General features: G+C 45.3%; 2 protein-coding genes across 5 annotated transcripts in view; one reads left to right on the top strand and one right to left on the bottom strand.

Moving 5' to 3' along the window:
• DNAI4 (dynein axonemal intermediate chain 4) overlaps positions 1-5,058 on the bottom strand; it is a 56,587-nt gene extending 51,529 nt beyond the window's left edge. For both annotated transcript variants that reach the window (XM_068239272.1, XM_068239273.1), the window contains exon 1: positions 4,922-5,058. In XM_068239272.1, the coding sequence (XP_068095373.1) occupies positions 4,922-4,995 (74 nt within the window). In that variant the 5' untranslated portion in view covers positions 4,996-5,058. The remainder of the gene's footprint in view (positions 1-4,921) is intronic.
• A 50-nt stretch (positions 5,059-5,108) lies between these two features.
• The window catches only part of MIER1 (MIER1 transcriptional regulator), an 80,833-nt gene continuing 60,601 nt past the window's right edge, over positions 5,109-25,340 (top strand). For all 3 annotated transcript variants that reach the window (XM_068239276.1, XM_068239275.1, XM_068239274.1), the window contains exons 1-2: positions 5,109-5,218; positions 23,637-23,661. In XM_068239276.1, the coding sequence (XP_068095377.1) occupies positions 5,210-5,218; positions 23,637-23,661 (34 nt within the window). In that variant the 5' untranslated portion in view covers positions 5,109-5,209. The remainder of the gene's footprint in view (positions 5,219-23,636; positions 23,662-25,340) is intronic.

Raw genomic sequence — 25,340 nt, 5'->3', positions numbered from 1 at the left:
CTTATAGTTATGTGAAAGAGGGTCTGATACATGAAAGGCAAGTCATTTTACTGTCACTGCAATTTTACTGGCCCTAACACCAGTACCCCCGTTACTCTATCAGCGTCGTGCACATAACTGGGTTAACACACGTTGCTGTGGCAACGGTTATGACGCTAATAGCACAACTGCAATGCTTAGCACAACTGATGCCCTTACGTGCATCCGGCCCGTAGACACACAAACACATTCAAATAACAAGCAGCATGCATAAAGAACACATAACATTACAAGAACACCATCACAAGACACACATCAACACATAAAGGAGTTTTAACTCACATGAACCATAAGTTTAAGTGGGCTCAAAAGCAAAGTGGAAGAATACAAAAGAGAAGAGGTTAAGAGGCAACCTAGTGTTAGAAAGACTAATACAGACACAGCAATGGATCAATAATACCCGGTCACATCAGGCATTTCAATAAATTATGTCATTTTATTTATTTATTAAGATAGGAAATAGTATTTATATATTTCAGAGCTGTCTACTGCTATCCAACTCATAAACAAAAGAGAGGGAGCACCGTTTCCAAAAAAGAGTATGCAGTGTGCCGAAGGTCTCTCCCCAGTGCCTCCTGGGAAGTGCAGTCCAGATAAAACAGAAAGGACCGACACCTTTATCAAACTTGATGGCTTTGAGCAGTTTGATAAAGGTGTAAACCGAAACAGCAGTCTGTCACTGCTGCCACTTTGGTGCTATTAAAAGAGCTTTGATACAAGACAGCGGTGCCGGTCCTTTCTACTGCTATCCAACTGACAGAGAGCTGTCTACTACTATCAAACTGACAGAGGGCTGTCTACTGCTATCCAACTGACAGAGGGCTGTCTACTGCTATCCAACTGACAGAGGGCTGTCTACTGCTATCCAACTGACAGAGGGCTGTCTACTGCTATCCAACTGACAGAGGGCTGTCTACTGCTATCCAACTGACAGAGGGCTGTCTACTGCTATCCAACTGACAGAGGGCTGTCTACTGCTATCCAACTGACAGAGGGCTGTCTACTGCTATCCAACTGACAGAGGGCTGTCTACTGCTATCCAACTGACAGAGGGCTGTCTACTGCTATCCAACTGACAGAGGGCTGTCTACTGCTATCCAAATGACAGAGAGCTGTCTACTGCTAACCAAATGACAGAGAGCTGTCTACTGCTATCCAAATGACAGAGAGCTGTCTACTACTATCCAACTGACAGAGTTGTCTACTACTATCAAACTGACAGAGGGCTGTCTACTGCTATCCAACTGACAGAGGGCTGTCTACTGCTATCCAACTGACAGAGGGCTGTCTACTGCTATCCAACTGACAGAGGGCTGTCTACTGCTATCCAACTGACAGAGGGCTGTCTACTGCTATCCAACTGACAGAGGGCTGTCTACTGCTATCCAACTGACAGAGGGCTGTCTACTGCTATCCAACTGACAGAGGGCTGTCTACTGCTATCCAACTGACAGAGGGCTGTCTACTGCTATCCAACTGACAGAGGGCTGTCTACTGCTATCCAACTGACAGAGGGCTGTCTACTGCTATCCAACTGACAGAGGGCTGTCTACTGCTATCCAACTGACAGAGGGCTGTCTACTGCTATCCAAATGACAGAGGGCTGTCTACTGCTAACCAAATGACAGAGAGCTGTCTACTGCTATCCAAATGACAGAGAGCTGTCTACTGCTATCCAAATGACAGAGAGCTGTCTACTGCTATCCAACTGACAGAGAGCTGTCTACTGCTATCCAACTGACAGAGAGCTGTCTACTGCTATCCAACTGACAGAGAGCTGTCTACTGCTATCCAACTGACAGAGAGCTGTCTACTGCTATCCAACTGACAGAGAGCTGTCTACTGCTATCCAACTGACAGAGAGCTGTCTACTGCTATCCAACTGACAGAGAGCTGTCTACTGCTATCCAACTGACAGAGAGCTGTCTACTGCTATCCAACTGACAGAGAGCTGTCTACTGCTATCCAACTGACAGAGAGCTGTCTACTGCTATCCAACTGACAGAGAGCTGTCTACTGCTATCCAACTGACAGAGAGCTGTCTACTGCTATCCAACCGACAGAGAGCTGTCTACTGCTATCCAACCGACAGAGAACTACTACCATCCAACTGACAGAGAGCTGTCTACTGCTATCCAACTGACAGAGGGCTGTCTACTGCTATCCAACTGACAGAGGGCTGTCTACTGCTATCCAACTGACAGAGGGCTGTCTACTGCTATCCAACTGACAGAGGGCTGTCTACTGCTATCCAACTGACAGAGGGCTGTCTACTGCTATCCAACTGACAGAGGGCTGTCTACTGCTAACCAAATGACAGAGAGCTGTCTACTGCTATCCAACTGACAGAGAGCTGTCTACTGCTATCCAACTGACAGAGAGCTGTCTACTGCTATCCAACTGACAGAGAGCTGTCTACTGCTATCCAACTGACAGAGAGCTGTCTACTGCTATCCAACTGACAGAGAGCTGTCTACTGCTATCCAACTGACAGAGAGCTGTCTACTGCTATCCAACTGACAGAGAGCTGTCTACTGCTATCCAACTGACAGAGAGCTGTCTACTGCTATCCAACTGACAGAGAGCTGTCTACTGCTATCCAACCGACAGAGAGCTGTCTACTGCTATCCAACCGACAGAGAACTACTACCATCCAACTGACAGAGAGCTGTCTACTGCTATCCAACTGACAGAGAGCTGTCTACTGCTATCCAACTGACAGAGGGCTGTCTACTGCTATCCAACTGACAGAGGGCTGTCTACTGCTATCCAACTGACAGAGGGCTGTCTACTGCTATCCAACTGACAGAGGGCTGTCTACTGCTATCCAACTGACAGAGGGCTGTCTACTGCTATCCAACTGACAGAGGGCTGTCTACTGCTATCCAACTGACAGAGGGCTGACTACTGCTATCCAACTGACAGAGGGCTGTCTACTGCTATCCAAATGACAGAGGGCTGTCTACTGCTAACCAAATGACAGAGAGCTGTCTACTGCTATCCAAATGACAGAGAGCTGTCTACTGCTATCCAAATGACAGAGAGCTGTCTACTGCTATCCAACTGACAGAGAGCTGTCTACTGCTATCCAACTGACAGAGAGCTGTCTACTGCTATCCAACTGACAGAGAGCTGTCTACTGCTATCCAACTGACAGAGAGCTGTCTACTGCTATCCAACTGACAGAGAGCTGTCTACTGCTATCCAACTGACAGAGAGCTGTCTACTGCTATCCAACTGACAGAGAGCTGTCTACTGCTATCCAACTGACAGAGAGCTGTCTACTGCTATCCAACTGACAGAGAGCTGTCTACTGCTATCCAACTGACAGAGAGCTGTCTACTGCTATCCAACTGACAGAGAGCTGTCTACTTCTATGAACAATTGAAATCCATGCCCTGTTTGGGACCCCTTCCAGGGCGTCGATTTCAATTTTCGTGCCACACAGACTCGCTGCTATAGCAGATTGCGTCACTCTCCTGCCGATGTCACGGATAGTGTTTCTCGCTGGGTCCTCTATTTCTTACAAATTAGTGGTCACAACCAAATTGTTGTGAGCAGCCATTTATCTATGAGGTTTCCCGCTGGGTTGCCACAACTAGACTAGCTCCGGTATAAATACAACTGCACCCCCCACAAGACCTTGCACCTTGGAGATACTCTGACCCGTCTTCTAGTCATAACAATTTATACTGTGTCAAAGATGGTGGTAATGCATACCACCTAAAAGGGCACTGGGAAATTTGGGTGCAGGGTGGCTCACCCTGCTATTGTAGAAGTCCCGGAAGCATTAATTACTATGTCCCCTCCAGGCCACCATGGACTCAGTGGAAAGATGCAATTTGGCGGGCGAATTGCACTGGTTTTCTCGTAATCTTGTAAAGTCTTTTGCCGGAACCCAAATTACCCTCTGAGTGCCGCTATAGCCATAATTTACATTACGTGGTGGTGGCCAAATGACCGGCACCCTTTTTACCTGCCTCAGTGGTAAGGCATACATCCAAAAGCAGCACCGGCAATTTCGGCGCAGGTTGAAGACGAAAAACGGCTCACCCTGCTTCTTCAAGAGTCTCAGCTGCGCTAATTACTATCCCCCCTCCAGGCTCCCATGGACTTAGGGGAACAATGCAATTCGGCTGCCGGCTATTGCTGTTGGCCGAATTGAATTTTTTTCCGTAATTTGGGCTCCATCTTTTGAAGGCATCCAAATTACCCTCTGAGCCTTAAAGGGGCTCTTTAGGGTGTAAAAAAGCCAAAAACCATCACTTACCTGGGGCTTCTACCGGCTCCCTGCAGCTATTAAGTCCCACGCCGTCACTGAAGCCTCCGCCATTTGCCACTGGTGACCTGATAATTATTCGTTTAACTAGACGAATAGTACTGCGGCTGTGCAGCCATAGCCACAAGCGTCATCAGGAGCTTACTGCGCAGTACGAAGTTTTCTTTAGTTTCTTTAAGCTCCCGATGACACAGTACTGTTCATCTAGTTAGACGAATAATTATCAGGTCACTGGTGGCGAACGGCGGAGGCTTCAGTGACTGTGTGGTTGCAACACTTTAGCATACCCGACAGAATAGCATACATTTAAAGTGAAAGCCCCAAGTGACGTTTTTATTTTTTATTATTATTATTATTTTTTATTTTTTTTTACACCCCACAGAACCCCTTTAATTCACATTACAGCCTATGGCCCAAATGTTTGGCACCCTTTTAGCTTGCCTCGGTGGCGAGCCATACATTTGCCCATTTTTCTTGAAGAAAAGGCAGTGATCTTCCCTCCAGCTGTCAATGCTGTAAGCGCAGAGCTGATGCAGTGTTGTGTATGTTATGTATGGGGGATGGGGGTACCCCAGCACAGCCCCCCTCTGGGGTGACACTTACACGCTAGGCCCCGGCTGCGCTCTGCTCCGGGTCGGGCCGGACATGTTGCCGGTTCCGCCGATCTCCCCCCTCATCGCTTTGCCTTCTCAGACGCGTTGCTCGTCACTATGGTAACGCCGCAGCCCCGCCTCCTCCTGGTCACCGATTGGCGGAAGCCACGCCTCCCCTAGTCTCCGCCCTCCGCTGCTTTCCGATTGGCTGCACCATCTGGCGGTCACAGCTCCGGTCGCTTCCGCCTTCATCCGGGCTCTGCGCTGACCCGCGATGTGACCCGTCCGTGCGGCGAACATGGCGGAGGTAAGACGGAAACTCGGCGGGACATTTTGTCCGGTGACCCGTTTCGGGTGTGGATCTGAAATCAGGCTTGTTTTGAACCCCTCCCCCCAGCGGGAAATTCCCGGCTCCGGCCCTCCCGCCCGGGCACTTGTTGCCTCATCCGCCCGGTCCCGCCCTGCTAACTTTATCCCGACACCCGAATGACCAGGACCCGGCCTGCGCGCCACATCTGCGCATCACAGGTGCGCCAACATCTGCCATAGCATCATACAGGGACTGACTGCGCGGGAAGCTTCCTCACCCCGCCCCTAAACGGGCTACACACCCTATACCTGCCCAACCAGGCGGGTCACTCCACCCCTCACTGGGCAACACACCCATACCTGCCCCAAGCAGGCGGGTCACTCCACCCCTTACTGGGCAACACACTCCATACCTGCCCAACCAGGCGGGTTACTCCACCCCTTACTGGGCAACACACCCCATACCTGCCCAACCAGGCAGGTTACTCCACCCCTCACTGGGCAGCACACCCCATACCTGCCCAACCAGGCGGGTCACTCCACCCCTCACTGGGCAACACACCCATACCTGCCCCAAGCAGGCAGGTAACTCCATTCCTGACAGGGCAACACACCCCATACCTGCCCCAACCAGGCGGGCCACTCCATCCCTTACTGGGCAACACACCCCATACCTGCCCCAACCAGGCGGGCCACTCCATCCCTTACTGGGCAACACACCCCATACCTGCCCCAACCAGGCGGGTTACTCCACCCCTCACTGGGCAACACACCCCATACCTGCCCCAACCAGGCGGGTCACTCCACCCCTTTACTGGGCAACACACTCCATACCTGCCCCAACCAGGCGGGTCACTCTAGCCCTCAATGGGCAATACACCACATACCTGCCCTAACCAGGCTGCTCACTCCACCCCTCACTGGGCAACACACCCCATGCCTGCCCCAACCAGGCGGGTCCCTCTACCCATGATAGGCAATACACCCATTACCTTCCCTAATTAAGCAGGTCACTCCACCCATGACCAGGAAAAGAATCGCATACCTTTCCTAACCAGGCGAGTCACTCCACCCCTACCGGGCAACACACACACCATGATTTACCTTACGAATCAACACATCCTATACCTTTCCTTACTTAGGGGGTCACTCCACCACTGACAGGGCAGCACACCCCCACGTCACTCATAATTTGGAACGTCCCATCCCACTCCCCTCCTAGGTGAAGAGGCGCCCAGTAGGAATCAAACCAGGTTAAAACTAAAATAAAATTTAGTTTATTTTGCACAGGCAATGCGTTTCATGAGTACATTCCCACTTCATCAGGCCAGTAAAAGTGCAAAATTTCAGCCTCTAAACCAGGAGGCACCTGATGAAATGGGCATGTACCCACGAAACACGTTACCCACGAAACACATTGCCTGTGCAAAATAAACTGATTTTTTTTTTCTCTAAATTTGATTGTCGTCTGAGAGGTAAGCCCCCTCTTATTTTCTTTGATTTTATTTTGGATTTAACCTAGTTTTATTCCTACTGGGTGCCTCTTCACCTTTGATGTGTTCGCTCCACCTCTCTCTCTCTCTCTCTCTCTCTCTCTCTCTCTCTCTCTCTCTCTCTCTCTCTCTCTCTCTCTCTCTCTCTCTCTCTCTCTCTCTCTCTCTCTCTCTCTCCTCAGAAAGGGGAGGAAGTCATAGTCCACAGTGGTTTTACCACTTGTGGGATTGTTCCTTTTTTCTTTTTTTTTTTTGTTACTAAGAATGCAACCACCCTACATCCGGCTACTCCTGGAGGTACCCGAGTGGAGATGGGCTTGTGTTCTCCACCTGCTCATTGTAGTTGGTAACCCCTTACACAACACATCTTTCTTAGTATATTTCTTCTTTGAAGCCGCTTCCTCCACAAATCAAGTGACATATTTTGCTATTGGGCTCCCATTGTCTTAGTGTTTGTTTTCTTAGGGTGTCCATCACCCACCACTGCTTTGGCAATCATTTGGGCAGTAATCGGGCAACACATCCTCATCCAGCCCATGGGCAACACACTTCCCACTCCTAAATGGACAACTTGCGAACAGCTAGTCCTAACTGTTTATCCTAGCCTCACTACAGTTCTAATTGGATAATACATCTACATCCTTCCTGTTATTGGGTAGCAGGCTTTAACCCTTCCCTCAGTTGAGCAATACACCCTCACCCTGCCTTTAACAGGGTAATAAACCTCCATTCATTGGGCTAGTCAACAATTCCCTGAATCTAATTTGGTTGCACACCCTAATGGAATGGATGGGCCACTTACGATTAAAATGCACACACTCATCCCACTATCAAGCAAAACATACAGTGGGATGCGAAAGTCTGGGCAACCTTGTTAATAGTCATGATTTTCCTGTATAAATCGTTGGTTGTTACGATAAAAAGTCAGTTAAATATATCATATAGGAGACACAAACAGTGATATTTGAGAAGTGAAATGAAGTTTATTGGATTTACAGAAAGTGTGCAATAATTGTTTAAATAAAATTAGGCAGGTACATAAATTTGGGCACCACAAAAAAGAAATGGAATCAATATTTAGTAGATACTCCTTTTGCAGAAATTACAGCCTCTAAACGCTTCGTGTAGGTTCCAATGAGGGTCTGGATTCTGGTTAAAGGTATTTTGGACCATTCCTCTTTACAAAACATCTCTAGTTCATTCAGGTTTGATGGCTTCCGAGCATGGACAGCTCTCTTTAACTCACACCACAGATTTTCAATTATATTCAGGTCTGGGGACTGAGATGGCCTTTCCAGAATGTACTTGTTCCTCTGCATGAATGCCTTAGTAGATTTTGAGCAGTGTTTAAGGTCGTTGTCTTGTTGAAACATCCAGCCCTAGCGCAGCTTCAGCGTTGTCACTGATTCCTGGACATTGGTCTCCAGAATCTGCTGATAATGAGTGGAATCCATGCGTCTCTCAACTTTGACAAGATTCCCAGTCCCTGCACTGGCCACACAGCCCCACATCATGATGGAACCACCACCATATTTTACTGTAGATAGCAAGTGGTTTTCTTGGAATGCTGTGTTGTTTTTCCTCTATACATATTGCACCTTGTTATGCCAAAATAACTCAATTTTAGTATCATCAGTCCACAGCACTTTATTCCAAAATTAAGCTGGCTTGTCCAAATGTGCTTTAGCAGACCTCAAGCGGCTCTGTTTGTGCTGGGCACAGAAAAGGCTTTCTCTGCATCACTCTCGCATACAGCATCTCCTTGTGTAAAGTGCGCCGAATGGTTGAACGATGCACAGTGACTCCATCTGCAGCAAGATGATGTTGAAGGTCTTTGGTGCTGGTCTGTGGGTTGACTCTGATTGTTCTTACCATTAATCGCTTCTGTTTATCCGAGATTTTTCTTGGTCTGACACTTTGAGCCTTAACTTGAACTGAGCCTATGGTCTCAATATGTTCCTAACTGTGGAAACAGACAGCTTAAATCTCTGAGACAGCTTTCTGTATCCTTCCCCTAAACCATGATAAAATAAAATACATATATCCAGGCACATCACATCTAGTTAGGACATTAAATAAGTTAAGGAAAGGGAGGTACTGAAGGGGGTGTGGCTAGAAAACAGCAAAAATCTATTACCGTAACCCTTCACACTCTCACATGCAAATGTTCAAACAAATGCATTCACAGATTCACTCATCCAGGCACAACTGTTATCCCTACAGCTAAGTTAAAAGCTGGGATTTTAGTTCACAGAAGAATGCATTCTTATGCTTAGTCACCTATACTGCGCAGAAGTACCCAGGTAAACATAGGTGTCCTAACTCTGGCCCTGTAACATGCATAGTGCAGAAATGCAAACACATTCATTGCATCAAACCTATCAATGGATTAGGAGCACACATCCTGACGTCCTCTCCTGGGACAGATAGTGCATCTTACCAATCGCACAAGGGAGCTAACGTAATGTATCCATGTGCACCATGCACATACACCAGCATAAGCTGTGTGCATGCTGACAAACACATACAGGGGAGGAGGGAGTGCACCGAATTAGACCCTAGCCACAGGGGTCAGTAACAAGAACAAAATACATATATCCAGGCACATCGCATCTAGTTAGGACATTAAATAAGTTAAGGAAAGGCAGCTGCTGAAGGGGGTGTGGCTAGAAAACAGCAAAAATCTATTAACCCTTCACACTCTCACATGCAAATGTTCAAACAAATGCATTCACAGATTCACTCATCCAGGCACAACTGTTATCCCTACAGCTAAGTTAAAAGCCGGGGTTTTAGTTCACAGAAGAATGCATTCATATGCTTAGTCACCTATACTGCGCAGAAGTACCCAGGTAAACATAGGTGTCCTAACTCTGGCCCTGTAACATGCATAGTGCAGACATGCAAACACATTCATTGCATCAAACCTATCAATGGATTAGGAGCACACATCCTGACGTCCTCTCCTGGGACAGATAGTGCATCTTACCAATCGCACAAGGGAGCTAATGTAATGTATCCATGTGCACCATGCACATAAACCAGCATAAGCTGTGTGTGTGCATGCTGACAAACACATACAGGGGAGGAGGGAGTGCACCGAATTAGAACTAAACCATGATAGTGAACAAACTTTGTCTTCAGGTAATTTAAGGGTTGTTTTGAGACCCCCATGTTGCTACACTTCAGAGAAAATTAAAAGAGGAAGGAAACTTACAATTGACACCAGTAAATACTCTTTCTCATAATTGGATTCACCTGTATTTGTAGGTCATGGGTCGATGAGCTTACCAAACCAATTTGAGTTCCAATAATTCGTTATAAAGGTTTTGGCATCAATAAAATTACAACAGTGCCCAAATTTATGCACCTGCCTAATTTTATTTAAACAGATTTTGCGCACCTTCTGTAAATCCAATAAACTTAATTTCACTTCTCAAATATCCCTCCTATATGATATATTTAACTGACATTTTTTAGTTTAAATGTGTTTTAATGTTATTCTTAGGGGGCTGTATTCAATTGCATCCAAATAAAGGGGTCCTGCACTGTCCAGGCAGAGTTGGCATATTAAAGAAGTGTCCAAATGCCTATTAATGCGTGAAGACTGTTAGTGTATAATAGTCTACACTAGGCTTCACTAAGGGCCCTTTTCCACTAGCAGTCGCTAGCGTTCACGCTGAACGCTAGTGACTGCTGAATCGCAAAAGGTAAAAAATTACCGGCGATTTCGCGACGTTTGCGGCCGCGATTTTGCTATGCGCTGCATAGCAAAATCGCGGCAAATATCGCTCCGCGCCGCAATCGCGTTTCAGGCAAAAAACGAATTGCGGTAGTGGAAATACCCTACCACGATTCCTATGTTATTTAGCAAACCCTAGCGATTGTAAAATCGCTAGCGGTTTGCGATTTTGCGATTCCGCTAGTGGAAAAGGGCCCTAAAGCATGTATAAAAAGAAGGCACTTTTTCAAGCATTTAAAAAAAAAAAATCCATGGAGGCTAATCTCTAGAGCAGCCTTTCTCGGGGCCCGTTTCCACTAGCCACTGTGCGCGGCTGTGAGACGCGCAGTGGCACTGAATCCCAGAAGCTATGGAATTCGCAGCCTCAGCACGGAAACTGACGGCAATGTCGGGTGAATCGCTAAGGTAAGCGATTCGGCAGGCAGGCGCCATAGTTTCCTATGGCAGAGTTTCCCCGCGCGGTTTGCCTGCGGGGGAAACTCTCTGAATTTGGCCCGGTTTCCGCGCTAGTGGAAACGGGCCCTCAACCTTTTTACCTTGGAGGATCCCTGCAAATAATTTTTGGATCTCAAGAAACCCTTTCAAATAATGTTTGGATCTCGAGGACCCCCTGCATTTTGCAGAAGGCATGGTCTTTAAAAATAGCTGTGGCTGTTTTTTTCACTACCCTCTATTAATGTACCCTTCATTATGCTTCTCCTTTTTTTTAGTGCTTTTTATTAATGTGCTCATTCTTATTCTGACCCCCAATTTAGTGTTTCGTTTTAGCGTACCCACTATTATAATGTGCTCTATTATCCCCCCCCCTCCAGCCCCATGGGCTAGGGGAATGCTAAGAGTACTCAAGGAACCCTGGGGGTTGAGAAAGCCTGCTCTAGAGAAAAGCTCACAATTTAGGCTTCAGGTTTTTTATTTTTAGCAGCAGTCTACCTGACACTAGGAATTTGTCCAGCCCTCCTTTACATGTTGCTATCCTTACTAAATCATTGGTGTCTGAAATAAAATCATAACAATAGCCCAAATGGCTATCCACCCTTTTGTAAGAACAGTCAGGAGCTTGAGAGGTATAGACTGGTGAACTGGGTGATGAATAGTGATGTCTAGGAGAACTCATGGAGAAGCATGTTGTTTGATCCGCTGATAGATTTGCAAAGCTCTGATTTGTTGTTATAACACCCTGCTTTAGCACATGATCTTGACTAGCAAACCAGAGATTTGCATATCTATTACCAGACCAAACTGATCACAGGCTTCTCATGAGTTCTTCTAGATGTGACCATCAGTAGTGGTGATCCTCATCTTCACTGTTGATCAGTGAAGCCACCCATTGCCTCATTTGGCTAGAAGGGAGACTTTGGTGGTGGGAGGGATGACAGCAAGCTACATTTAAAGGACCACTATTGCGAAAATGTGTAAAATTTAAAAATCATATTTAGAAGTACATTTCTTCCAGACTAAAATGTACCATAAACTATGTTTCTCCTATGTTGCTGTCACTTACAGTAGGTTGTTAAAATCTGACAGGCATTGGACTAATCCATCTCAAGGGGGTTACTCAGTATCTCCTTGTTTTACAGAAGCATTCCCTGTAAAGGGTCTATACTAAGATGCCAGCCAGCCTCCATACTCCTTCATACACTATTTAGGCAGTTGAACTAAACGGTAGGCCTAAACTATTTTAGAAAAAGATTGAATTGCACGATTTCTGCCAGAAATTTCGATTCGATTCACGATCTTTGATAAATAACAATGGATCAGCACTCCAATGGTGAGTATGAGTGCCCCAGTATAGGTTAACCAGCTATAGGTGCCCCCAGTACAGGTTAGCCAGCTATAGGTGCCCCCAGTACAGGTTAGCCAGCTATAGGTGCCTCCAGTACAGGTTAACCAGCTATAGGTGCCTCCAGTACAGGTTAACCAGCTATAGGTGCCCCCAGTACAGGTTAACCAGCTATAGGTGCCCCCAGTACAGGTTAGCCAGCTATAGGTGCCCCCAGTACAGGTTAGCCAGCTATAGGTGCCCCCAGTACAGGTTAGCCAGCTATAGGTGCCCCCAGTACAGGTTAGTAATCCAGATCCCCTTTAGTGTATAAAGCCAGATCCCTCCTTTAGTGTGTACCATTCTCCCAGGCGGCTCCGTCCTCCCTCCCGTCTTGCCTGGTGCATTTCCCAGTCGTGGTCAGTTGCACTTCACTGCGCATGCCGCCTGGTCGCACACACCCCACTTGCGCTCCTGTGATCGGGAACATTCTGCGCCTTTGCAGTACTAACTGCACAGAACACTTCCTGCCACGGGAGCATGAAAGGGGCATGTGCGCAGTCAGGCCGAGCAAGTGCAGTGAAGCGTGACTGACTAACGTACTGGGCAAGACGACAGAGCGGCCTGAGAAGTGTGCATGGGGGTGGAGAAAGACCCAGGTACGTATTCTGCATCCCCCTCCCCTCACAATTGTCTATCTACATACACACAAAAACCATAATTGTCTTCCTATCTTCAACCTTTCACAATTGTAATATTCCCAAACAAATTGTGTTCCTACCCTTCCACCCCTCACAACGGACTATACAGTTCCAAGACTTCCCACCCACCCCACCTCCGTTTTCCAGCTGAACCACCAGCCCTCCTCCCTCCCCTCCCTTTCAGGCACAGGTAGACAGGGCAGGCTTGGTAAAAACCAAACACTTCAGTGTTCTCCCCAGAATTTTTTTCCAGCCGGGTGGCATGAAGAAGTAGCAGAGTGGGACGCGATAAGAGAATGCACAACTTCTCTGCACAACTCTGCTTACAGCATAGGAGGAACTGAGCCAATGACAACCGGGTGCTCACCAAAACTAGCCGGGTGCAGCACCCGGCTCAAAGATCCTCGGGAGAACACTGCACTTACAAACTTGATGATCCAGCCAGGTCCAAGAACGCAGTGTCCCTCTGTACACCCGCAGGCGGTCTGAGTCCTCTGCAGCTCTGTCTGGGTCATGCACAAACCGGCAGCATCTTCCTCCTTCCTGCTGAGGACAGCGGGCCACATGATTGGGGGGCGGGGCAGTGTACGAGGAACACTGACTGCCCCAATGTCTGGATAGGACTATGCACTGTAATTCAAGTGCCTGCTCCGCTCGCCTGTCATACCCGTCACAGCCACAGGGCCAGGCGGCAGGTACTTGCTTGAAAGTATTTTTTTTTTCAGGCCCGCTCGCCCACCTGTTAATCTATGTACGCGGGTTGCTGGGCAACGCTCGCCGGGACTCCACAGCGGCTCTCCACGTGGCAAAGGAGCAGGGGCCGGAGCAGAGCAGGTACAGATAGCTGCACAGGAAAACCGTGGCTTTGACGATCTCAAGATCGTCATGCCGCTGATCGCGATTTTGGTTTAAAAACCGTAAATCTTTCAGGCCTGCTAAACGGCTTCCATTCGGGTGGTACTTTTAAAAATAAAGAAAACCCTGACATTCCCCTAAGAGGAGATGGACTAGTCCAAAACCTGTCAAATCTGTCAGATTTCTACTACTACCTACTGTAAGTGACAGCGACATAGGAAAAACAAGTTCAGTGCACATTTTACACATATGCACAATCCTGCATTTTGAATTTTAAAAGTTTTCATAATAGTGGTCCTTTATAGAAAACCTGAAGTGAGAGGTATATGGAGGCTGCCATGTTTATTTCCTTTTAAGCAATACCAGCTGCCTGCCTCTCCTCTAATACTGGGAATAGACGGCTCGATTTTGAGCCATTAAGATGGTTGGATAGATAATTTCAGACATGTCCGATCACGGTTCGATCAGTTTGCTGCTCGATTCACCATTGAAGTTAATTGAAAAGAGATAAGAAAAATGAGCGGAAGATCAGAGAATCGAGCGGGCAAAACGATCAGACGCAGAATCGAGCGCCAGAATCGAGTATATTCAGAACCGTGTATTCCCAGCATAACACTTTTAGCCATAGACCCTAAACAAGCATATGCAGATCTGACATTATTGTCATATACTGTCATATTCATATACTACTGCAGCCAAATAGACCAACAGGGCTGTCGGGCAACTGGTATTGTTCAAAAAAATGTGTGCGTACGTACGTATACATACATACATACATTCATTCATACATACATACATTCATTCATTCATTCATTCATACATACATACATACATACATACATAGAGATATATATACACACATACATACATACACACAAATATATATATATATATATATATATATATATATATATATATATATATATATATATATATATATATATATATATATATATATATATATATATATATACACATACACTGTGCAGACCAAAAGTTTGGACACACCTTCTCATTCAAACAGTTTATCCAAACTATGAATTAACACATGTGGAAGTATAGTACATAACCAAAAAGTGTGAAACAACTGAAAATAGGTCATATTCTAGGCTCTTCAAAGTAGCCACCTTTTGCTTTGATTACTGCTTTGCACACTCTTGGCATTCTCTTGATGAGCATCCAGAGGTAGACACCTGAAATGGTTTTCACTTCACAGGTGTGCCCTGTCAGGTTTAATAAGTGGGATTTCTTGCCAATAAATGGTGTTGGGACCATCAGTTGCATTGTGGAGAAGTCAGGTGGATACAAAGCTGATAGTCCTACTGAATAGACTGTTAGAATTTGTATTATGGCAAGAAAAAAGCAGCTAAGTAAAGAAAAACGAGTGGCCATCATTACTTTAAGAAATTAACCCATTCGCGTTCCGTCGTTTTCACTTGAGCAATGTTCACCTCCCATTGATTAGCCTATAACTTTATCACTACTTATCACAATGAACTAATCTATATCTTGTTTTTTCCGCCACCAATTAGGCTTTCTTTGGGGGGGGGGGTACATTTTGCTAAGAGCCACTTTACTGTAAATGCATTTTAACAGGAAGAATAAGAAAAAACGGAAAAAATTCATTATTTCTCAGTTTTCAGCCATTATAGTTTTAAAATAATACATGCCTCCATAATTAAAACTCACGTATTGTATTTGCCCATATGTCCCGGTTATTACACCGTTAAAATTATGTCCCTATCACAATGTATGGCGACAATATTTTATTTGGAAATAAAGGTGCATTTTTTCCGTTTTGCATCTATCACTATTTACAAGTTTATTTTTTTTTTTATTATAATGTTTTTTGTTTTGTTTTTATATTAAACATTTTATTTGGGTATTTTTGGGAGGGTGGGATGTAAACCAAAGTTTTTTTTAATGTAAATGTGTGTTGATTTTAATTTTTTTTTACTTTTTGTTGTAGTTTTACTTTTTGGCCACAAGATGGCGGCCATGAGTTTGTTTACATGACGTCACTCTAAGCGTAACACACGCTTAGAGTGACGCATAGGGGAGGGAACGGCCAGAAAAAGCAAAGCTTCCGAGAGAAGCTGTCGCTTTTTCAGCGGGGGAGAGGAATCAGTGATCGGGCACCATAGCCCGATACACTGATTCCTTGGCTACCGAATCCGCAGCCGGGAGTGCGCGGTAGCGCGCATGGTTCCTGGACGTAGTTTCTACGTCCAGGAACCAAAATAGGTTAAGGTCAGTCAGTCCGAAAAAATTGGGAAAACTTTGAAAGTGTCCCCAAGTGCAGTCTCAAAAACTATCAAACGCTACAAAGACACTGGCTCACATGCGGATCGCCCCAGAAAAGGAAGACCAAGAGTTACCTCTGCTGCGGAGGATAAGTTCATCCGAGTCACCAGCCTCAGAAATCGCAGGTTAACAGCAGCTCAGATTAGAGACCAGGTCAATGCCACATAGAGTTCTAGCAGCAGACCCATCTCTAGAACAACTTTTAAGAGGAGACTGTGTGAATCAGGCCTTCATGGTAGAATATCTGCTAGGAAACCACTGCCAACTACAGGCAACAAGCAGAAGAGACTTGTTTGGGCTGAAGAACACAAGGAATGGACATTAGACCAGTGGAAATCTGTGCTTTGGTCTGATGAGTCCAAATTTGAGGTTTTTGGTTCCAACCACCTTGTCTTTGTGCAACGCAGAAAAGGTGAATGGATGATCTCTACATGCCTGGTTCCCACCGTTAAGCATGGAGGAGGAGGTGTGATGGTGTAGGGGTGCTTTGCTGGTGACACGGTTGGGGATTTATTCAAAATTGAAGGTATACTGAACCAGCATGGCTACCACAGCATCTTCAAGCGGCATGCTATTCCATCCGGTTTGTGTTTAGTTGGACCATCATTTATTTTTCAACAGGACGATGACCCCAAACGCACCTCCATGCTGTGTAAGGGCTATTTGACCAGGAAGGAGAGTAGGGTGCTGCGCCAGATGACCTGGCCTCCACAATCACCAGACCTGAACCCAATCGAGATGGTTTGGGGTGAGCTGAACCGCAGAGTGAAGGCAAAAGGGCCAACAAGAGCTAAGCATCTCTGGGAACTCCTTCAAGACTGTTGGAAGACCATTTCAGGTGACTACCTCATCAAGAGAATGCCAAGAGTGTGCAAAGCAGTAATCAAAGCAAAAGGTGGCTACTTTGAAGAACCTAGAATATGACATTTTTTCAGTTGTTTCACGCGTTTTGGTTATGTACTATACTTCCACATGTGTTAATTCATAGTTTGGATGCCTTCAGTGTGAATCTACAATGTTCATAGTCATGAAAATAAAGAAAACTCTTTGAATGAGAAGGTGTGTCCAAACTTTTGGTCTGTACTGTATAAATATATATATGATGTATATCTCCACCTCCATATACTTCTCATTTCAGGTCCCATTTAAACCATTAATAGCTTCAATAGAGCTAATGCACTGCTTTTGACCTCAGTCGCAGTTCTTGTTGTGCTGTAAATTCTTGGAATGCTTTGATCTCTCTCTACTAGCAGAAAATGTAGAAACTGAAAGCAGAAGTCCCCTATGGTCTATCACTTCCCCCTTGTGACAACTAGCCATAAATACACTGATTACTAATTAGAAGCAATGTTCTAAATGTGTTAAAATAAATTGGCCTGGAGCACTTGCGGGCCTTCAAATAAATTGACTATTTAAGGGTTAAATACAGTAGTCAACCTCTTCATGTTACTTCAGCAGCCTGTATCTCTGCTGTGGTTTGCGATCAGTTTCTGTTGCTCAGATTTATGACAGGTGTGAACGTTCTATGCAGCCCAGTGTATGTTATCAAAATCAATGTTTTCATTTCAAGTAAGCTATATTCCTTGTTGTGTCTTTTTTCTTGTAATGTCATGTTACTGTGGAAGCAGTGAGAGCGATCGATCTGGGCCGTGCAGCTAAACAGCCAGCGCTACTTGTCATTGCACGCTTGTCTGCAACATAGCCGTCAATCTGGAGAGAGATTTCCAGAATTCAATAATCTGCTTGAAATGCGGTCAATAAAATCAATCTAGTTAGTGTTAAGCACTTACGTGGCGCATTATGAAGCTGTAAAGGAAAACTTTAGTTTTTGTGGAGAATCAACGATCCTCTTTGAGTCAGCTGCGGAGGATTGTCATCAAACTGTATGGCGGGGTTCCAGAGCGATTTCTGAAGGCTTGTGGTTCTGAGCTCAGAGTGCAGCACCTTGTAGGAGGCTTGTCTACCTGGTTAGACTTTTTGTGTTCTAAGCACCTCCCCTCCAGTTCTAAGCCCTGCCTGTTGCTTCTGTTAGCCCCAACCTAGCCATTCAGATTTGCTGGGTAAAGGATGTGAATGCTACCTCTTTTATAAAATGCATGTTGAGTGGCTATAATGCAGCCTTATTACCTTGGAACAAGCATGCCGTCAGTGGAGTCAGAACACCTGATCTGTGCAGTCATTCTGGATCAGTGATTTAGTATTCCAGACAGGTTTAAAACAAGTAGCGTTTTTTTAAAACTGACAAATTCCATGTTCCTCTTTTACTTTCATTAAAAGTGTTATTCCAGTAAAGAAAATTTCCCAGTTTTGAAATGTCAGCAGGATTAAAAACAACCCTGAGGTTTTTACAGTTGTCTTCAGTCCTTGTTGGGGAGAATTGCTTGCGTTTACTTTTTTTGGTAAACCGTCACTGAGATTGGATGTAAAGCTACAGGCACCTCTAGGACACCATTAGGCTGAAATGATTGTGTCTGGTGACAGTTTAAGAACAATCACTGCACAGACTTGCAGTTTGGTTGTATGAAGTGAATGAATGGGGGCTGCAATGTCAACCTTGGCTTCTAGTGGGCGGGGTGTTAGAGAACATGCATTTAGAGGTTTCTCAGACATCACTTAAGATCCAGCTCCTATACACATTATAGATTTTTGCTCAAGGCCTTCTTTATCAGAGCAATTTTTGGGTACCTTGAGTCGGTGGTTTCATAAAATGAGGAGCCAGATGATTGTATCGATTCCACCAGGGCTGTTGAGTTGGAACAATTTTGGGTACCTGAGTTGGTTTGTGGTTTCATAACCAGGGCTGTGGAGTCAGTACAAAAATCATCCGACTCCTCAGTTTATGAAACCAGGCGACTCAGACTCCAGGTACCCAAAATGGCTTTGACTCCGACTCCTTAGTCTAATACTTACCAGGGCAGTGGAGTTTTTACAAAAAATCATCCGACTCCTGACTCTTGACTCCTCAGTTTATGAAAGCACCGACTCTCACTCCAAATCTGACTCCAGGTACCCAAAATAACTCCAATTCCACAGCCCTGTTCATAACTGAGGAGTTGGATGATTTTTGTACCGACTCCACAGCCCTGTAATCGGTCTCTTATTTTCATCACTGTTGAATGGGTGGAGGTGGAGTTTAGCTCCGAGCTGCAGAGAGTCAGTTTATTTAGTCAGTTTGAGAATGGTTGTAGATGGTGGTGATGGGTTCTCCAGTGCCACATTCATTTTAGTAGGCTATACTGGTTACTCTAGTCCTCTCTATCCTAATCCAAAAATGTTTTTTGTTTGTTCCTGGTGGGAATCTGTGTTCATTTAACATTGTACTCCTTGCTGTTTTGTTCACCTGTGGCTATGAGTAGCATAGTGGTATCGATGACAATCTACTCAGGCTTCCATATGTCTGTGTCATACTTTATGGCTGTTTGTGCGGTTGGGTTTTTTATGCTAAAAAGAATAGTGAGGCCTCTTTAGGAAAATCTTTTCCTTGAGTGCCGGGTCTTGTCTGCTCTGACACTGACGACAAATTATACTAGCAAACATTGATCTTATCCACTTTATGTGTTCTAAATTAGCTGAAGAATTTGGCACTGGTCCATAATTTCAACAAAATCTCTGAACTTGATGCTGTGATTGGTGGAGGACTTGGAAGGCTTGCTTGGCTCCTAGCAGCTGTCATATCTCAGTAAATCACTTGTGCCCTTTTGTTTCTTTCTGGAGTAAAATTGGCAAGATGGACGTTTAAAGCTCAGTTCCAGGAAATAATGTAATTTTATTAAATGGCGTGGACAGAAGTTAGGAACTCATTTGCGTTTTTACTGGGGCCTGTGTACCCGATTGGGCAATGTTTTGTCACTTGCTGGTGCTGGAGCACCTATTGGTTCTTTTGGCTTTAATTTGAGCCCTGGTGGTCTCCAAAATGACAGATTTCTCAATTTTCAAAAAAAAAAAAGTCTGTTTAATTCAGAAATACTTGCTGAGGAAGTAAAGGGGAATGTTCTAATTTGAGGGTATAGAGCAGGGGTGCCCAAACTTTTTAGGCTAAGGGCTAAATCACCATTCTTGAAAATAGTTTCCTTAGGGACTTTTTTAATATGTAGATCACAAGGGTATATTATTGTTATTTTTACAAGTAAGGGCTTGTAATTAGTGACGGATGCAAAACTGGAAAAATAAACCTTTATTTCCAAATAAAATATTGTCGCCATACATTTTTTTCATATTTTCTTATTATTCCCATTAAAATGCATTTAGAATAAAATAGTTCTTAACGAACCATACCACCACCCCTTCAATCCTTATGCATGGCTCCCCTTGTGACTATGTGGCCCCCACCCTCCCCTATACAGTTTCCTAGTGTTTAGTGCTTTTCCACTACCTTCCCCTGGTGCAGGGCTGTGGAGTCGGTACAGAAATCTTCCGACTCCTCAGTTTCTGAAACCACGACTCCGACTCCAACTCCGGGTACCCAAAATTTCTCAGACTCCGACTCCTTAGTCTAATACTTAACAGGGCTGTAGATTTTGTACAAAAATCATGCGACTCCGACTCCACAGTTTCTGGAACCACGACTCCGACTCCGGGTGCCCAAAATTGCTCAGACTCCTCGAATCCGACTCCACAGCCCTGCCCTGGTGTTGTAGGGCTTCACCTCCAATATAGCTTTCCTGGTGGTCTAGAGAGGGCCAAACATAATGCAAAGTGGGGAAACCACTTGGAGGCAAAATTTAATGGCTCTGAGGGCCAGATTTTCCCGCAGGCCAGAGTTTGACATGTATGCTCTAGATCAGGCATGGGCAAACTCGGCCCTTCGGCTGTTATGGAACTACGAGTCCCACAATGCATTTGCATTAAAGTCATGACTGTGACTGTCAGACTCCTGCAATGCATTGTGGGACTTGTAGTTCCTTAACAGCTGGAGGGCCACATTTGCCCATGCCTGCTCTAGATGGTTAATGCAGATCTAACTCCCCTTGTTTCTATTTGTTACTTTATCGCTGGTTAGACTGCTATCACATTTATGTAGTATATAACCTCTATTATGCAGCCACATTTGTATTGCTTTGTGATTTTTCACAGAAGATGATGATAGCATAAAAAAGAGAATCTGAATAGAAACATTTTTGTATGTTTTCCGAAAATACTAGTTCCCTGGCTGATGTGCTTATCCCCTGCCTCTGAAACATGAATCATTAAACCGGAATGTGCAGATTAGAGATGGTCAATGAGATGTAGACATTTCCAGCATGCATGCAGATATCATGTAAATTGTATGCAATGTGGAATTGGGCTAGTCAGAATCATCAGGAAGTGCTTTTGATTGGTCCAATTTCAGGCTGCCGATACTTTGTATTAGCTAGTATTACTATTATTCTCATTATTGGCATCCCATTGACTGACATTGTAGTGCAGATGGTTTGACTTTATTGACTGCATGTGTGTGACTTGCCTACTGCTGAAACCGTAAGATCAACATGACAGCCAGGCAACTGGGAATACAGATTTCAGTCATCAAAGCTGTACCTCTTGCTACAACATTTCTTTAAAGGGACTCTGAGCACCTGTCATAGGCATGCCTTTAAGACTCAGACCAGTACTGCAAAGTACTTAAAGATGCATACCTTTCTGTAGCTTGTGCTCTCCTCTTTCATCTGAGGCCTGAATCGTTCTACACCAAATAGTTTTCGTTCGATTTCAACTTAAAAATCGTGGCTGCCATCTTGGCTATATTATAACTTCTGGGTCACCCGTCTGCCATGTTTATTTCCTTTTAAGCAATACCAGTTCCCTGGCTATCCTGCTGCCCCTCTGCCCCTAATACTTTACCCATAGACCCTGAACAAGCATGCAGCAGACCAGGTGTTTCTAACATAATTGTCAGATCTGACAGATTAGCTGCATGCTTGTTTCTGGTGTTATACAGATACTTCTGCAGGCAAACAGACCAGCAGGGCTGCCAGGCAACTGGTATTGTTTAAAAGGAAATAAACATGGCAGCCTCCATAGTCTTCTCACTTCAGTTGTCCTATAAAGAAGTGCATCACTGAATGAAGCAGGAAGAGGAAGTGACACGCATGGCCATTGCAAGAGGCTCCTCCAGAGGGGTATAGCATGACTTTGTTGGAAGTCATCTGGCTTAAAGGCATGCCCATGAGAGGTGCACTATGTCCCTTTAAAGGATGCATGTGCTGGAAAAAAAAATGCTGATTTACTTACCTGGGGCTTCCTCCGGCCCCTAGAAGCCTCTGTGTCCCTTGCCACAGTTCTGCCATCTGCCACTCTTCTGACCAGGGTCAGCGGCTACTATGCACGCTTGCAATCGCCCTCCCGTAGTCAGGAGCATTCTGTGCAGGTGCAGAATGCTTCTGTCCACGCGCAGAAGCAGCGGCCGCTACAGAGGGGACTTCAGAAGAATGGCAGACTCTGCGGCAAGGGACACGGAGGCTTCTAGGGGCTGGAGGAGCCTCAGGTAAGTAAATCCAGCATTTTTTTTACCAGTTCATGTATCCTTCAAATGGACTCTATGGTGAAATACGTTAACATATTTCGTATCTACACAAAGGCCTAGTGCACACCGGAGCGTTTCCGCTGCGGTTTGCGATCTGCTTGCGGGTGCGGAAACGCTAGGGTAATGTATTTCAATGGGCTGGTGCACACCAGAGCGGGAGGCGTTTTGCAGAAACGCATACTCCCGGGCTGCTGCAGATTTTGGATTGCGGATGCGTTTCTGCCTCAATGTTAAGTATAGGAAAACCGCAAACCGCTCTGAAAAACGGCACTTCAGAGCGGTTTGCCAGAGGTTTTTTGTTACAGTAGCTGTTCAGTAACAGCTTTACTGTAACAATACATGAAATCTACTACACCAAAACCGCTACACAAAACCGCAAAATGCTAGCTGAAACGCTGCAGAAAAATAAGAAAAAGCGTTTCAAAATCTGCTAGCATTTTGCGGATCTGCTAGCGGTTTTTGGTGTGCACCAGGCCATACTGTACATATTAGAAGTAAATTTGTCCCAGAGTAAATGCCTTTTTTACTTCCTATGTAGCTTTCACTTACAGTAGGTAGTTTATCAAATGAACCCCTTACTGACAGGTTTTGAACTAGTCCATCTACTCCTCATGGCGGACTCTTAGAATTTTGTTTTTTTTAAAAGCTTTGAATGGCAGTTGCTCATACAAAATGCCAGAATAGTGTGATTAGGCAGCCTGCCTGGCTAGCATCTTTGTATAGGTCCTACCCAAGGAGTGCTTTTGAAATAGTTCAAAGAAATCTCTGGTGAGAAGATGGACTAATCCAAAAACCTGCGGGTTAGAGGTTCAGAGCTGTCATATCTATTGAAAGTGACTTTCAAGGAGGTAAAGTGTTAATGATGCATTTACTCTGGAATCAATGTAAATCTTTTATGCATGTCTATATGTGCATAACTTTTTCGCCATAGTTGCGGTTTAAGTTATGAGCTTCCCATGAGTTGAGTAGAGATCATGCTGTTTTAGTTATATTTCTTTTATTGGATACTTGATTTGGATACTGTCACATTTGGACCTAACACACTGCTTTTGTTTTGCAGCCTTCTCTTGGGAATGCAAGCCCAGGTAATATCTCTTTTGCTTGTTGTTTAAGATAATCCTGCATTGGCTCATTTATAAATGCATTTATTATGGCTGTATTCTTTTTTTCCCTTTGTGTTTTGACTCACTGTTCATCCTTTCCAATACAAATCTTCCTTCTCACTAAAGACCTTTATTTAACTATCACCTAAAAAGTTCTCTGGGAATGATCATTCTACAGACACATGGCTTATCAGCTTGTTGTGTTCTTTAGAGTGGTGCAAGGGGAGGAGAGATGAAATGTGCCCTGCTGCAGGGACTAAATTCGTAGAACCAATAGAGAGGTTGGTAGATGAGTGTCCCAACACGAGAGCAGTAATGATGTTTTTAGTGGCTTCGGGAGAAACCTGTACCTACACTAGATTTCTAAACAATCTTTACATAAGATCTTTTTGGCCGACAGCCAATGAATCTGTAACCGTCTTTGTTCGCATCTTTATATAACCTTAAAGGGATACTGTAGGGGGGGTCGGGGGAAAATGAGTTGAAGTTACCCGGGGCTTCTAATGGTCCCCCGCAGACATCCTGTGCCCGCGCAGCCGCTCACCGATGCTCCAGCCCCGCCTCCGGTTCTCTTCTGGAATTTCAGACTTTAAAGTCTGAAAACCACTGCGCCTGCATTGCCGTGTCCTCGCTTCCCCTGATGTCACCAGCAGCGTACGGTGCAGGCACAGACCACACTGGACCTGCGCAGTACGCTCCTGGTGCCATCATCGGGAGTGAGGACACTGCAACGCAGGCGCAGTGGGTTTCAGACTTTAAAGTCAGAAATTCCAGAAGTGAACCGGATGCGGGGCCGGAGCATTAGGGAGTGACTGCGCTAACACAGGATGTCTGCGGGGGACCATTAGAAGCCCCGGGCAACTCATTTTCCCCCGACCCCCGTACAGTATCCCTTTAAAGTGAACCTGAGAGGGCATGAAAGAAAAATGTATACATACCTGGGGCTTCCTCCAGTCCCCTTTGTCCCTTCGGATCAGACATCCGCTATGGCTCCCGTAAGTTTGACGAGTCGGCACATGCGCAGTGCGGCTGCACGTGCTCCCCTGTCATGCTGCCGTGGCTGGGAGTGTGACGGGTGTGCGTGCGTGCCTGGGTCTCGCATTTGCAGTAAGCCCCGATTGGGGAGCCTTAGCGGATGTTCCGGAAGGCGGAGGAGGTCGGCGAGGGGCTAAAGGGGGCTGGAGAAAGCCTCACAGGTATGGATAAATTCTTCCATTTTAGTAATCTCAGGTTCCCTTTATGTGCACAGTGGTGCATTGTGACTTTATGGGGCATCTTAATGCAGAAATTCTCACTGCAGTAGTAAGTCTATGCAATGTTTAGAGTGCATGCGGTACGTTATTGCATAAGGCATGTGTTAACAGGGACAGTGAAGCATACTTTTCATTGACTATATGCTTCACTGTAGGTTGCATAATGTGCGGTGTGACTTTTTAATTCTGTTGCGTTTCTGTTTTTACAGGGAACGCAAAGCAGCTTTCACTGTGATGGTAGCCTTAATGTTTTGATATCAATTGATGCATTCATTTTGGCCAGCTGTACACAATATACACATTGTCCCATTTCGCTGTCTGTATACTTCCTGTTAATATCCCTTATGGCTCGTTTTCACTAGGGGCCATTCCCCTATTCATGATGGGGGGGGGGGTTAGTAGCTAGCA

Source organism: Hyperolius riggenbachi, chromosome 6 (genome assembly GCF_040937935.1).
Source record: "Hyperolius riggenbachi isolate aHypRig1 chromosome 6, aHypRig1.pri, whole genome shotgun sequence".
NCBI lineage: Eukaryota > Metazoa > Chordata > Amphibia > Anura > Hyperoliidae > Hyperolius > Hyperolius riggenbachi.
The sequence above is the reverse complement of the archived record's forward strand: the minus strand, read 5'-3'. Positions and strand labels throughout refer to the sequence as shown.